At 38.6% G+C, this 14940-nt stretch overlaps 2 protein-coding genes across 2 annotated transcripts in view; one reads left to right on the top strand and one right to left on the bottom strand.

Annotated features, from left to right (window-relative positions):
* The window catches only part of SNTB1 (syntrophin beta 1), a 118649-nt gene extending 115774 nt beyond the window's left edge, over positions 1 to 2875 (top strand). The window contains exons 6-7 of the mRNA XM_026055680.1: positions 635 to 825; positions 2177 to 2875. Of these exons, the coding sequence (XP_025911465.1) occupies positions 635 to 825; positions 2177 to 2269 (284 nt within the window). The 3' untranslated portion in view covers positions 2270 to 2875. The remainder of the gene's footprint in view (positions 1 to 634; positions 826 to 2176) is intronic.
* Positions 2876 to 8628: 5753 nt separating this feature from the next.
* Positions 8629 to 14940, bottom strand: part of MTBP (MDM2 binding protein) — a 31662-nt gene continuing 25350 nt past the window's right edge. The window contains exons 20-23 of the mRNA XM_026055684.1: positions 13750 to 13996; positions 12291 to 12404; positions 10652 to 10717; positions 8629 to 9151 (exon numbers count right to left, since the gene is read on the bottom strand). Coding sequence (XP_025911469.1) covers positions 9116 to 9151; positions 10652 to 10717; positions 12291 to 12404; positions 13750 to 13996 — 463 coding nt within the window. The 3' untranslated portion in view covers positions 8629 to 9115. The remainder of the gene's footprint in view (positions 9152 to 10651; positions 10718 to 12290; positions 12405 to 13749; positions 13997 to 14940) is intronic.

Genomic DNA, 14940 nt, shown 5'->3' with positions numbered 1-14940 from the left:
TAAGAGTCACCAGCCTGCTCAGCTCTGCCGGAGCAGAGGCGCTGCTGGGAATATGAGGAATACTACAGCTTTCGGGGAAACTTTTAGATAAAAACCTTAGTTATCAAAGGAGTTCAGATGTAAAGGGGAAAAGAGAATTTGTGATGTGCGCACCTAAACTCTTCTGTTTCTTAATTTGGATCAAGTTCTGTGTTTCTGAGCTAAGGGAGAGATGCAGACTTTCTGCTGCAATAGCTATTATATACAATTATCTGGGCCTTTTTTCAATTACCGTGACACTAATGAGGACTCAAGAGTGTCTTCATCTTTGTCAAAATTCTTTAGGGATACTCTTTACAGCTTCTAATTTTTGTCAGGCTTTGTGTGACATGTTTATTGATTGTGGCTACGTCACACTTAGCAAGAAGAGTGGCTGTGACTTTGTCAAGGTTTGGAAGGAGGAAATGCCTTGCTGAATCTTCTTAAATGTCATCAGATCGTTTTTGCATCAGCACCTGGATGTATATACCGCAGGAAGGCACCACTCTCACTATTACAGTAAAAACAGATATCAGCATTAACGTGTGGTACTGCAGCCAAATGTAATTTGTTGCTTTTAAGAATGTTACATTCTAAATTTTGTTTTCTTGTTCAGCTTGCACATATAAAAGCCAGGAGTGCCGTTTGACCATCCATTACGAACATGGATTCTCTCTTACAACTGAACCACAAGATGGTGCCTTCTCTAAGACAATTGCACAATATCCCTACGAAAAACTAAAAATGTCCTCAGATGATGGGATTAGGATGCTTTATTTAGACTTTGGAGGAAAGGATGGAGAAATTGTAAGTACTGCGTTTAGCAAGAGGGATGCAAATTACTGTCTCTTCGGTGGGCCTTAAGGTTGTAAGGTGGAAAAGTGCTAATAACAGCTGGCCAGTATGGATTCCACTACCAACATTTAGATGCTATGCTTCCTAGTGCCTGGTGGTGAGCTGACTTTAAAAAGAGACAAACTGAAAGTAAAGATGAAATGGTGAAATCATGCAAGGAGGGATGAAAGATTTCTTATATTTTAGAACAAATTGTATCCCTGCATGGCCAGATGTTAGAATTGTTACACTTATCCACAGCACTTTAAAATTTTTGTGAGTAGAAGGACAAAATACTTACAAATGAGATATAATAATTCCAGCCTAGTCATATGCACTTTATCTGTTAAAGGAACAAACTATGTTTTAAACACTTCTGATCAGCTAGTTGTTGAAAAAAATTGAGGACTACAGATGTAGTGCAAACTGTCTCCATAGGTCTCTAAGTTAGCTGTCACAATGCCTAAAAAGAAGATGCTTTTCCTATGAGCAGATTACATACCATAAACTCTGCATGCAAACATGGTCTTTCCTGCCAAAATTTTCAGCAGTTTCTGAGCACACTGGTGCTTAATTCTTCACTTCACCCCTGGTAACATGCACTTTACAAACTGCTTATTGTGCAGGCTGTCAGTGTGCTTCTGAATGGAATTTGTTAGCTCTTGATAAAATTGATATATGATTGATGAAAGACAAATCTGGTTTGTTTGGATGTTATCCTACTCTTGAATCTACTGCCCACACTGACAAGGCTCTCACACTTAGCAAGCACATGGTGAGGTTGGACTGTGGCCATGGGGAGGAAAAAGAAAAAAATCTCAGTTCAGTCTCGCTCCCTGCAGCTGTGTGAACCCAGGAGCAACCATGTTGAATAAGATAAAGGTTCAATATCTTGTCTTTAACAATGACCAAAAGCAGATACATAAGGAAAAGCATGAGAACTGGGTGGTGGACACAGCAGTCCCACAACTGTTCTTGTTCTCAAGCAGAGCTTGCAAAGATGTAGGGGGTTGAACTCCTTGGAAAAGTGCATGCAGTGTCCGACCCCTAGTGTCCTGCTGCTCGCCCAGGGGAATGCAAGCCCCGAGACTCAAGGATCTCATGGGCTCTCAACATGCTTATTACTTACTTTCAGTTGCTTAAATATTTACAGCTGTTTGCAAATAAGAGACAATATGACAGCTGTGATAAAGGGTTGTTATTAATAAAAGTCTATTGAAAATTCCGGACAGCAGTTAATCAAGTAAACACTCAGTAGATGATTGCTTATTTGAGCTGTAATCTAATTGAATCATTCTCAACCTGATCTCTTTTGCAATTTCAGCAACTGGACCTTCATTCCTGTCCAAAGCCAATTGTGTTCATCATTCATTCCTTCCTGTCAGCTAAGATTACAAGACTCGGATTGGTGGCATAAGTGGGATACACCTGTTTCCTCTAAGAAAAACGGAGCAACCATGCTAATCGGAAGTACAGTCACCATTAGAAACCTGTAACAGCTAGCAGTGTACACGAGACTGGAGTTCAGTACTGAGCCTTGGTAATTTCTGGCAATCTCCAGGGCCCAGCTTTCATTTTGATCAGCTAAAGAGATGACGTGAAAAGGAAAACAGTGGATTTCATTGTAAATAACGGGATTTTTAAATCCCATACTGGACAGCAGAAGAGTATAGTACTTACTATATGTGTAAAAGTTTCAGAATCATAAATTGTGCCTATTTCAATGTATTTGTTTATATAGAATAAGTAAAGGGCTAAGCAGATAAGAGTGGGCACTTGGTTGTAATGCAAGATCAAGGTTGCTTGAGAAGTTCTATAAATAAGATTGTCCCACCACCAAAAACTCATGTATTTTTTTTTTCTGTTCTAACCTGTGCACCATTTAAATCAATTTTTCTTGGCGGCAGGGGGATCAGAACCTGTTGCTTGAACACCCAGCAGAGCATGCAAGTACGCATCTTTGCATAGGATGCTCTAAAGCAATACAGAGGTGGTCAGTGAAGAGCTGGGGGGGGGGGGGAGAGGTCCCTGCTGAGTGGCACTTTCAAATTAAATGATAGGGCATCTTGTGCATGTTCCTAGAGGTGAACCTGAAACAACAGCTGTAGGAATGTACTGAGAGCCAGGCTGTCGCTGAGAACAGAGCACAACGGGGTAGGGTGGGCGCATCCTTCATTAATGAGCACACAGGACATATTTTTCATAGTCCCTTTCCAGAAGGGTTCAAATGACTTTGAGCTTCAGCTACCCAGGATCCCAGGCTCAGTTAAAAGCTAGCTGAATCGTTTTGAAACGTGACTTAAGCTTGTGACAGCACATTTCCACTCCAGCGTTTTCCAAGAGAAAGTCAGGCTAAGAGCTCCCTGTCCTCCTACCCCACCCCACTTCATCAGCTCTGCTGATTCTGCTTGTAGATTTAGCTGTCAATCAAATGATCTTGATTGAAGAACAAATCTGGGGAATGAGGAAGACTTGTTTTTTAAAGTTTTTTAAATTAGAACAGAAAAGTTACTCAAGCAGCTCCACAACACTGAGGAAAAGCACAGAGGCAGGAACACAAGCTTTACTGCCAGAAAAGCCTTAATATGAAACTGCACCTGTGAGAGCGACTTGGAGCTTAGACCTTTTTCCTGCTGCTAAATCAGCTACATTAAGGAACTCATTAAGACAGACTTGATTTTTTTTTTAGCTTAAGTTAATTTTAAGTGCATTCGGGTGTGATTCTAGCTGCATACCTTGCTGGTAAAACTTGTTTAAGATGTTGACCCCTGTACCCATAACTGACTATTTGCTGTTGTGCACCACGCTTTTTTGTTTGAAGTCAAAACACAGGAATCACTAAGTCAGCCTGGTTCACCGTCACAGTGGGGACAAAGGGGGCAGCAAGGCAGGAGCACTGGAAACTGCCTTCACCATTGAAGATGATACGCACAAGCTGCACCTGGAAATCCTAAATTGGCCTAACGTGGTTGGGTAGGAAGAAAGAGAAACAGAATATGGATTGCATTGATATTGCTCTTAGGTTGTACGCAGCACTGCTGCATGTAGTGTTTTCTTTGGTTGCTTTTAAAGTTTTGCCCTAAATTCACACTTGGAAGGACAGGAACGGTATAGGAAGTAATAAATCAGAAGTTGATAGAAGGTCACTTGTAATAGTGCAACGCTTTCATACTTGAGAAAGCCAATAAGTTTGAAGTTAATGTCACTTGGCTGGCAAAGAAAATTAAAAACACAGTATGGTTCCGTGTTGTTTTTAAGCTAAGTCTTGAGAGTTAATAGTAAGTCATACTGTTTATTCACATTGTAGGAATTAATTTCTGGTGTCATAGGTATCTYGATCATAAAAACTAATTAAAAATTTAAGATGATAGGCTGAAGTCACAAATGCTGAAGATGATAATCATTTTAGGACAGTAGCTAAGTTGACATTTGGAGTAGCAGCCCCACTCCCAGCACCTCCCTGCAGTCAAAAAAAGAGTCAGAAAGGTGATTTATGGATCTGGAAACTTCCATTTTTTTTACTGTCACGGTACTTGCAGTTAAAATTGGATTCCTAGCGTAAATTCACAAGTTAGGAGACACATTACATAACTTGCCAATAATTTCCAAAACGTACATTTCACGCGCAGCTCTCGCTGCCATTCACACAACCTGCCGTAGCAGTTATTTGGGTGTCCTTTGCTTTGGAAGCCTCTGGGACAAGCAGCCGCAAGCAGTCGGTACGTTGTGGGAGCAGGGCTCTGAGCACAGACTCAAAGATCCCGTTGTGAAGTGCTGTGTGCAGTTTTTAAAAAGTGTGTTTCAGGGCAAGTGTGCAAAGTATTTTATTGATGTTCCAAAGTATAACTTAAAAATTTGCACCCAGATTCCTATAAACGTTCCAGAAGTAAAAGTGAGAACTTACATACTGTGGGGTAGGTTAAATACATATGTAGATTGTACTGCACTATCTCCTTATTCCTTTAACACTTAAAAAATCACTGGAATGTTATACTTAACATGTACGTGCATTGTAAATACTACAAATTCCTATATTAGTACAAACATTTAAATTACACAGTATGTAATCTAAGGTGCTCAGTACTATATGAAGTATAAGTGAATAACTAAACAGTTTGCAAAGAAAGTTCATATTATATATATTTATAGAAAAAATATAATTACAGATGCTATTTCTTCATTTTCAGATTTTGGACTGATTCATATTTGGATGGGATAGACACATGAAATATGGACCTACTCCACATTTATAAGAGTATAGTGAATATTTATATTTTAGAGGAAAAGAATATATTTAATAAAGTCATTTATTGGATTTTTGTGAGGTGAGCTTACTTTGTACCCAAACAAACTGTTTAGAAGGCTGTACTTTGTTTTGGGGCTGGGGAAAATACATTTTAAACATTAGTCATTCTGTCTTAATTCAGTTACTTGAAAGAACTATCTATCTGGTTTACCATATTGACCGAGTGACTTTTAAAAAAAACAGTAAAAAAGTATTAATATACTTTCAATGCTGCCTTGGTGCTTTTTATTAAGTAAGCTCAGTAATCATGCAGTAGTGGTGCTTTCGCTGACAGTCTCCAAGCACACTTAAATGGCATTTTTTTGCTGCTGGTGTTTACTAGAGGCCAAGAGAGGTCCCGGGCCAGGTCGGCCAGCCTGGCCTGCGAAGGTGCAGGGCCTGCTCGGGCGCAGGCACTTACACGGTGGTTACAGCACACACAGAACAGAAGCATCCGCTCAAGCCTCGGCCTTCGAGGAGCAAGGCAAACGCACGCCTTGCCCAGTTCTCAGAAACGTCTGTGGAAAAAAGCACTTGTTCCCCCCACCCCCACTTCAGTTCTTAATTCAGAGCCCCAGCTAGAAAAGTTAGCTGTGCGACTGTCGGGCTGCTCGTCCACTCTTCCCCAGGGTAGAGCAGACCACGGCAACCCTGCAGAGGTGTCATTTGGGCATGTCACTCTTTTCACAAGATGCTGCCTGTAAGCTGAACAGTCGGAGCAGAAAGTCTGTGCAGAAGCTTCACCTTTAGAAAGGTCTGGACACATATGGGAACATACATGTTACTGGAAAAGTGTGATATGAGCTGTTTGTTAAAACATAAAATAAAGCTGATGTGATGTGTTCAGGGAAGCGTACTGATGTTTTGTAAGAGTCCACACTTAAAGAATTACAGTCTGTATGTATGTATTAAAAACAACAAACAAAACCCACACCTGCTGGCTCCTTTGTCCTACTTCCCACAAAGAAGGGAAAGTCAATTTATTTTAATAGGACAAGCAGGGCAAGACCTATTCACTTGCCTAAAAACATCTTTGGAATCACCATTTCCCTTAAGGTGCTTTATAAATTCAAATGCAACTCTTCAGGTGCTACCAGGTAAATTGTTATCACGAACTTCATTGGAAGTTTGCCTTTGCCAAATAAACAAGTGTTTTCTCTTTGAAGAAAGGTAAGTATTCCTCCTTCCCCCAGGATATGGAAGCACATGTCATCCAGCTTTTCGCATGCCTAAGCACGGCTGGGTTCAAACAGAGTCTGATCTAACCTCAGTCTGCAACCAGACTCCCCCCTGTCCTCCTACCAGTGCTTAAAAGTGAACTGGCACTTGACTGGCCTTTGATTTCACTAGAAGCAGAACTGGGACCTTAACACACACATGCTCCAGATTATTACTAGCATTGATTTTTAAGTTTCTTTATCTTATTTTTCCTACTCATAAATAGACTACTTTATAATTGTTTACTGGGGCTATTTTGCCAGAAGGAAACAAAAAACACTCTCTAAAGTAATTAGGAATCATACGTAAAATGGATGCTCCTGACTTCAAAGGTGACTTCATGATTTAACAGCAGATAATAATTAGCAAATTTTCAAGCAACTGTCAGCATGCTTAAGTGAAGAGTTTAGTGAGAAGCATGAGTAAAAACCATTAATATTTAAGTAACAAAGATCACACCCTCTGTAAACCCATCAGTGACTTTTTCCACATCGGAAATAGCTTCTCAATTTGTTTCCTTTATCACAATTTCTGTGCTTATGTAAATCATCACAGGCATTGGAAAACAAMTCCCAGGGAGGAACTGGAGTCTGTGAAATCAGAAAAGTGCTTGTACAAATTATCTTGTAGGGGAGTAGTACAGTAACTGCACTGTGAATATCACTAGATGAAGTGATCATCTTATCACATATCCATGACATCAGTTTTGTCTCACCCCAATCTCAGTATACTAAGACCATAACATGGATTGGGGATAGACCATAGATGTATAGTGGTGAATACGACTTGCATCCTGACTTGTATAAACATGAAAGTAAGCAACCAAACCTTCTGCAGTAAGGCAAACATGGGTCGGATTTAAATATACCCCCACAGTATTAAATAGGAAATGCAGCTTTCAGTAGCTTACTTTAAGATATGCACAACAGTAGTATCAGCACTCATGTTCAAGATATCAGATTATATTAAGATTATATTAAGATTATAATGCTCTACAATCAGAGGTAGAGACTTTTTATTCAACACTGGACATTAAGGAAGATGAATGTCTTCATCCTGAGATTTTGTTTTGGGTGCAAAGAATTTTAACATGTTAGAAGTCTAAGTATTCATAAATTTTAGGTATTTGGCTGTAAAGATATTCATGCAGTTACGTGATTAAACAATTAATCTTGAATGCGAAGAAAGAAATATAAGCCATGCAGTCAGTAATACATGGGAGCAATTTTGTGCGTCCACTTACTAAATAATTATTTAAATATAATCCAGCTCCAGTAGCTGTGTTTGTCCTGGGCTGACTCCAGCCTAGTCAGCTGAGATGCACACTGTACTAGCTAGAGCTCACTGTCACAGTAAAGCAGCCATATAGCTCAGAGCACAGTTAAAACCAGCACACACCCACATATAAAAAAGGTCATCTAGACTTAAGCAGAACAATATACACTGGAATGAACAAACACAAGAGTTAAATGCAAGATCCTGTTGGATAAAAAAAAAAAAAAGAGAGAGAGAGAGAAATAAAACCCACAGCCACCACACTCCTTAGGGCTTGTCTTTACACAATAGCAGAATTTGGCAAGCAACGAAGTCATAAAGACTCCTTGGAGGATGGGTAGATTCAACAGTATTAAAAAAGTTGAATCTACACGTGGTTTAGTTCAAGTATAATTTTATCATCATATTGATTTGAGTGTGGTTTATATTAGCATTGCTTAATTCACTTTCCTTCCAGGAGTATATAGCAAGCCAGTAACACTGTGACCCCTATCAATTTTAATCCTACTAGTTTATCTGAGCTATAAGGAATCTACACTGAAAGCTGTAAAAATGTATTTGCTTTGGCAGGAACCCCTCCCCTCCAACATAATACAAATGTAAATGACTGTACCAGTACAAAACGCATATACCTCCAAGCCTTAGGCAAACTGAGCCTGAATTTCGCAATTTACTTTTCCCTAGTACATTTAACCACAATGTTCCCACTGTTTCACAGCTCTCACAGTCATCATTACTACTATCGTTTTGATTATTCCCCCCCTTGCAGAACTGTTTCTAAAGAGTGTTGCAAAGAGAATGCATGAAATTATGCCAGAAATTCAGCTTATACTGCCCTTCACACAATCATCCTTTAATGGGAGGTTGCAGCAGGTTGTGAAAGACATGCTTGTTTTTATTCATGTATTATGACACAGAAAGATAATTGTGACTTCAATTCTATTTGTATTCACCTGCAGAACAAATAGGAACGCTTGTCATTTACACTACAAAAGGTCTACTCTGTAAACAGTTTTGTTCAGTTTATTTATAAAACAGCAATTGTAAATAGAATAGAGGCCTTTTTGTGCAAAAAGGTAAAATAGCCTGTCATTACAGTTAAATACAGCCTTTTTTTACTCATGTCAGTAACAAATCCTTGTTAAAAAATGTACAAAGTTTTATAAAAAATCAGATCAGTCTGCATTCCTTTTAACAATGAAACATAATAAATATGCATATAAAAAACTATTTTGAGTTTTAAATTAAAAGTTTTCAGTATGACAACTCAAAACATGCTACTTTGCTCGAGAATTAAATCTACATAATTACCCTAACCAACATCCTTCAAGAGTGTGTGTGTGTGTGTGTGTGTGTGTGTGCGTGCGCACGTGCACACATGCACACACATGCCTGCCTGTCATCCAGTATAGTGTTTTCATACAGTGGGAAGTGCTCTGCTTCTGAAGTTTCCAGGAAGCTGTGAATAGCATCTGTTCAGTATCTCTAATTGCCAGTCTTCTCCAAAACCCACTCGATCACCTAAGAAAATAAATGAGAAAATGAATTATCAAAATAACTCCCGTTCTGGAAGGAAATTAAGAACATGTAATGTACTTCAGCAATTCTTTCTCGATCTGCATAGCCTTTACTCTGCCAGGAATTAAAAGGTAATCCATTCAAAAGAAGAAAGAGTGTTAATAAACAAACAGCAGATGCAGTGCTACCAGAAAATTGTATTTAATCCTACAGAATGCCTTGTCTTTAGAAAAAGGCATTTTTAGATCCCTTGAATTGAGCTACTTCACCCCACTCTCCAGGTACTAGCAGCAAGGTACACACACAATGCTAGATAGCTGGCGTTTCCATCAGAAAAAATCTTTGAGTGATAAGGGAAAGGATTGTTTTCACAGTGTTGTATCTGCCACCATTGTTATTGTTGTTCCCCAACCTGGCTGGTTGTTCAGACCACGGATGAGTGCTGGGCAATCAGATTTTTCATAAGGTACTTTTCAAAGTATTCTCTAACACAGAGAGAGTTGGCCAACTTTGAAGATCCTCAGTTTTAATATCTCTCTGCCAACAGAAATAACGTTCATACATAAAACTACCAGCTGGTTTTCACAGACAAATACGGTGGGGAGAAACAGCACACCAACACCCCAGTTCAACACCAAACCTGAAAACCTACGTAGCTTTTGAGTCCTTACKATCTGTAGGAACCAGTTCACAGGGGAACATGGCGCAGAACACAATAAATACTACTCTGACAGAATAACATGAGTAGGGTTCTAGCACTTTTCCTTAAGAGTTTGAAGGATTTGTATTTAACTAGCCCAGTTCAAATGCTTGCATTTGATTTATAACTTTGAAGACTATACTGTAAAAATCCAAAACACTCTTTTCATCATGCAGTTACTTCAGTGTGTTTTGCAGAATTTAAAGCAGAGTTGCTTGATTTCTGGAGGACAGGAGTACTTATTACTCCTGGTATGTCCTCTATGCTAACGTTCACCGAAGTCCCTACACAGAAATAAGCTCACTTGATTTCTCTTTTGGMTTTTGTTTACAGGTATTTCCAAGCTTAAAATTACTAAATTTTACACTGCTTCTTTGAAGAAATGTATTTCCTTTTACAGATCCCTTTGTTGCTTCCTGACCTTTGAAATGTCTTTTCCTTGAACGCAGGGAAAGGAGAATTCCCAAATGGTCCAGATTCCTCTCAAAGAATAATCTCATATGCATTTTTTCAGTGATGTGGAAAAGTTTATTTTCTTCATTTACATCTCTCACTGTGCCACATCACGCTGCCAGCTATAACTACAACACTTCCTAAAACGTCAGCGTGTGCAACTGGAAGTTTTGCCATGGGACTACTGATCGAGAAAGTTTTAGTGAGATTAAGAAGTGAAGTAAGACGACAGCCAAAGGAATGTTTCTGTTCATCTCCTAAAACTGTGGACCAAACCATCCTACACCAAGTAGCAGCACACGCCTTTAGCCTCAGCTAGTTATAGGAGCATCTTTCCAAATCACTGTTACCTGTTTAGCATTGTTATTTGCCGTTTTCTTCATTTCATCAAGAAGTCCTCTAGAAGTTTTCAGATCCTAAATATGAAGCACAAAGCCACAGAGATTAGGACACTCATATGTTCACTCTAGTCGGATGATAAAAGCACTAGTTACCTGGGGGTACATATCCTTTTATCATCTTTCCCAGAAGCACAGAAATAGAATTATTTGATTTTTGATTTTGTTTTAAAGAAAAAAATCTAAATCCACTCCAATTGTGCTTCATCTTTCCCAAAAGCAGCTCAAGCCTAGTATTCAACAGTGGGATTGAGCCACTTTTCCCAACCTTTCGCACACTTCCATAAAGGCTTCCCTCCCCTCACGTTCTTCAAATGACCTTTAAAATTCTTATGGTCTTGATTGAAATCTTAATTCTATATAAACATGGAAATCAGCTGGGCCCTTACACTGCAACACAGAATTCAGGCCTAGAATAGACAGAAGAACTTGGAGGGGGGGAAAAAAAAAAAAAAAAAATCAATGCAGAAAGGAAAAGCCTAGAATGGCTTGTCTGTTCCGGAGCCCAGTTTTCCCACACTAATCCACTCTAATAAACTAATTAAGCACGTAAAAACATTGCATAAGGAGAAAGGAAAACTAAGGACATTCATTTGCTACTTGTCTCCAAAGGAAAACAATAGCTACAATACTGGACTTCCGAAGCTGCACAGGATCTGCTGCACAGATAAGGAGTCAAAGAGCTCTTGCAGATTTGGAGCTGCAAGACGAGATCACTGCAGCACTCTTCCTCTGCTCTCCAAGTCGCAGTGGGACCAGGAAGCCATCTGATTTCCCCTAATCACTCTTAGCCCTACACAGGTTTTTTTGACTTTGGATTAGGAGATTTTCCTCCAGGGCATATTTCAGGGAGATTTTAGAAGTGCTCACAGAATGACTGAACATTGAGTTCTAATTATTTAAGAAGTTGCTGCTCATCAGAAAGCTGCTATAACTGTCTGTGTGAGCTTTCAGTCCTCTTCAAATGCAGAGCAACTTCATTTAACTTAAATCACCTTTACTGAAGTTCAAGCTAAACTGAGTTAGTTCACAAATGGTGGTAGGCTAAATGCATGCAAATGAACAGAAACAGCAGCTCAGCTCCTGAGCAATAGCTTGTTAAACTCCCATACTGCATTTTTATTCAATTTTGTGCCCAGACTAAGTAACCTCGGTTCAAATATTGACTTACAAAGTCTCTTAGGTATTGCTGAAAGAATTGTTTCTCATCTCCTCCTAAAAATGAGGCTGATACAATTCCACATGGTGCTGCCAGATAACTACAGCAGCTAAGAGAGCAATTACAGTATAAGCATGACCTTACCTAACAGACCACTGCTTTAACATGTTACCTCACATAAAAGACCACAGCTTTATCAGGTTTAAACCCCTAAACAAACAAACAAAATACCCTGTAAAAATAGCTTCTGCATTTGATTACAAGTCAAAGGTTTTTCCAGACATTCTACTTCTAAACATGTTACTAACTCATAACTAGGAAATATTAGCATAACCAAGTCTGAACATCCTACAGTCAATCTCTGGTTATACTGAGCAATGGATTCACTTAATTAAGCATATAAACAGCTGTGAGACCATGTCTTCTGGTTACCTTTAGGTAGAACTTGGATATCTCAAATAGACGCTGGCTGCACGATGCAAAGCACTTGTGAGCCTCTGCAATTCCATGTTTTTCAAGAGTTTTGGCCACCACCTCTTTCAGCATCTTGGAAACAACAGAAACACACTCAAAAGTTGATCCCAATTACTGGCAATGAAAAACAAAGTCACACTTGTTTTCTTTATCTTTGCCCCACAGTAAGTGTTAAGAAGATGGGTGTTATAATACATTGAGAGGACTGAGGGGAAAAAAAATCCTGAAGTTTGATCTTGCCTCTGTGCCTCTGCCATTAATCCGCTGGAGAAATCYGGGCAGAGTTATTTTACAATCTATTTCTACTTCCTTCATCTCAAAAATTAAGAAAATGCGTAGAAGTCACAGCAATACCAGTGAATATTCACATGGGGCTTTGAAGACAGAAAAATTTCTGCAGTGTTTTAGGTTTTCTCTTTCCCGAAATACTATATATGCTACTTTCCTTTATATTGATATTTTCCTGTTTGCTACATCCATATTAAAAAAAGAAGTTCAGACACTAGAATCAGATCAAACAGTTTACTCTGACATTTTTCATATCAGAGTCGCTGGAACTTTACCGTAGATCTGAATAATTCTCACCACTTTATGCTTACTCAGGTCATCCCGACTTATCACATGTGCAAAGTATGCATGAGTATCGTTTATAGGAAAATGCCCTTTTTATACTTTACGGGAAAATCTAAGCATATCTCCTTCAGCTGCTTGCTTACAATGCTCTGCTTACAAGGTTCTCAAATTCTGCAATTTTTCCTTGGGATACAAAGCAAAATTGTCAAAAGCCCTCACGGCAGCCAAGTAACAACCTGCAAAACTTAATTTCAGACCATCTAATACAACAATTAAGTTTTTCTAAAACATTAATTTTGTTGCCGATCACAGCTGTCATTATAAAGACATTATCCTCCTTCTAGATGTAAAAACAGCTATTAATTAAACATTATTGCATCAAAGTATTCAAATGTTGTATTAATGGACGTATACAACTACTGGAATATCTTTTCATTCACAAAATAGTCCTGTTCTTCTGCAATGTCTTTGTCTTTCCAGCATAGATGTTTCTTTGATGTCTTTAGGTTTAATATTAATTTTCTACATTTTGTAATACCTACTCATTAATACTTATTCCTGCCCTTTTTATTCCTATTTGTTATCTCTCTCAGCCTAACTTCCCTGGGCACCATATAATTATTTCTTATAGGCTTTTTCACTTCCTACTTTTGGAAAACTCTCCTCGATGCCTTCAGGACTCACTTACAGAAGTGAACAGAATGAAATTTAATAATAACGCAGAGAGAACATTCAGTCCTCATTTTGGTTAAAAAAAAAAAAAAAAAAAAAAGGTCAATTCACACATGGAAAAGAAGTTAAATAGACATGTTTAGAGCATGAAGCAAACAAAATAAGTCTTTACCCTTGTATGTTTCTGAGATCTCGATTCCTTAGCTGGCTTTGAAGTCTCAGCTTCTGTTGCGTTTATTCGACTTGCTGAGCCAGCCTTTGGGGCTACTTTCTGGGCTTGACAGGACTGTTTCAATGGCACCGAAGCTAAAGAAACTGATCTTTCTGAGCGCTTCCTTGTTACTGCAACTGAACAGTGATTTCCACTACTACTGCTTGCCTGAGAAAGGAGAGAGTCTGTGCTCTCAGATTTGGTTAGCCTGGAGGAAAAAAAAAGTAAATATAAAAAAAAAGTAAAAAACAAAAATGTATTAGTGCTTTGCTTCTGCTTTAGAGGCTGCTAAATAATTGCTAAAAGTATTAAGTATTCTACATGCTTGCAAACAAATAGAATCTGAAAATGGCAGACAGGATTCTATTAATGCAACTTTCTTCCAATTAGGAGAACACTTCGCTGTTGGATTTGGTCTCCGACACTCAAATCCATTGTATCTCCGATTAAAATACTCTAGAAAAACTGAATAAGTTAGACAACTAGGAAGAGAAACTCTTTGGAAGAAGGAATGATTTTGCTTACGGAGATTTCCCTAGACAGGGAAAAGCCAAGTTTGCTGGACTCCAATCTCAGGATTAAGACACAACTTCTTGAAACTACCCAATTTCTTTTGGCCCTATAGGAACTCCACAACTTTTTTTAATCRTTATCCAAGGGAACTTGAAAGTTGCAATGCTACTGAAACCTTGCACTATTTGATCCTTTAAGAGTAAGAGTGTTAGTAATTCTGAAACACCAATTGTATGAAGTGCTAAACACAATCACATCTTCTCTTCTAACTATTCAGTAAGTTCCAAAAGATAAGATATTCCCAGAATAATATCCCTGCTAGAAAGGTTTACTGTAGCACACTGGTGATTAGATTGCAAAGGGTACCTACCAAACATCAGGAGGCAAGGGAAAGCAAAGTACTACCATAAGAAGTGCATTTAGAAGTAATATTTGTATATTATATGGCAGTTATTTTTTATTGACGCAAAGAGTTTGCATTCCAAGAGTGAGGATATGGTACAAAGGGAGGTCTTAAAAATGAGTTTTTCAGAAAAGAAATAAACAACTCTGACAACTGAAGGAGTTTGGATTTTGGTGGGTCATTTTATACCAGAAGTCCTTGGATTAGGAATTCAATTATTCTGTTTGTACAGTACT

This window comes from Apteryx rowi, unplaced genomic scaffold (genome assembly GCF_003343035.1).
Source record: "Apteryx rowi isolate R43461 unplaced genomic scaffold, aptRow1 scaffold_125, whole genome shotgun sequence".
In the NCBI taxonomy this organism is placed as follows: domain Eukaryota; kingdom Metazoa; phylum Chordata; class Aves; order Apterygiformes; family Apterygidae; genus Apteryx; species Apteryx rowi.
This window is presented reverse-complemented; position numbering and strand designations above follow the sequence as displayed.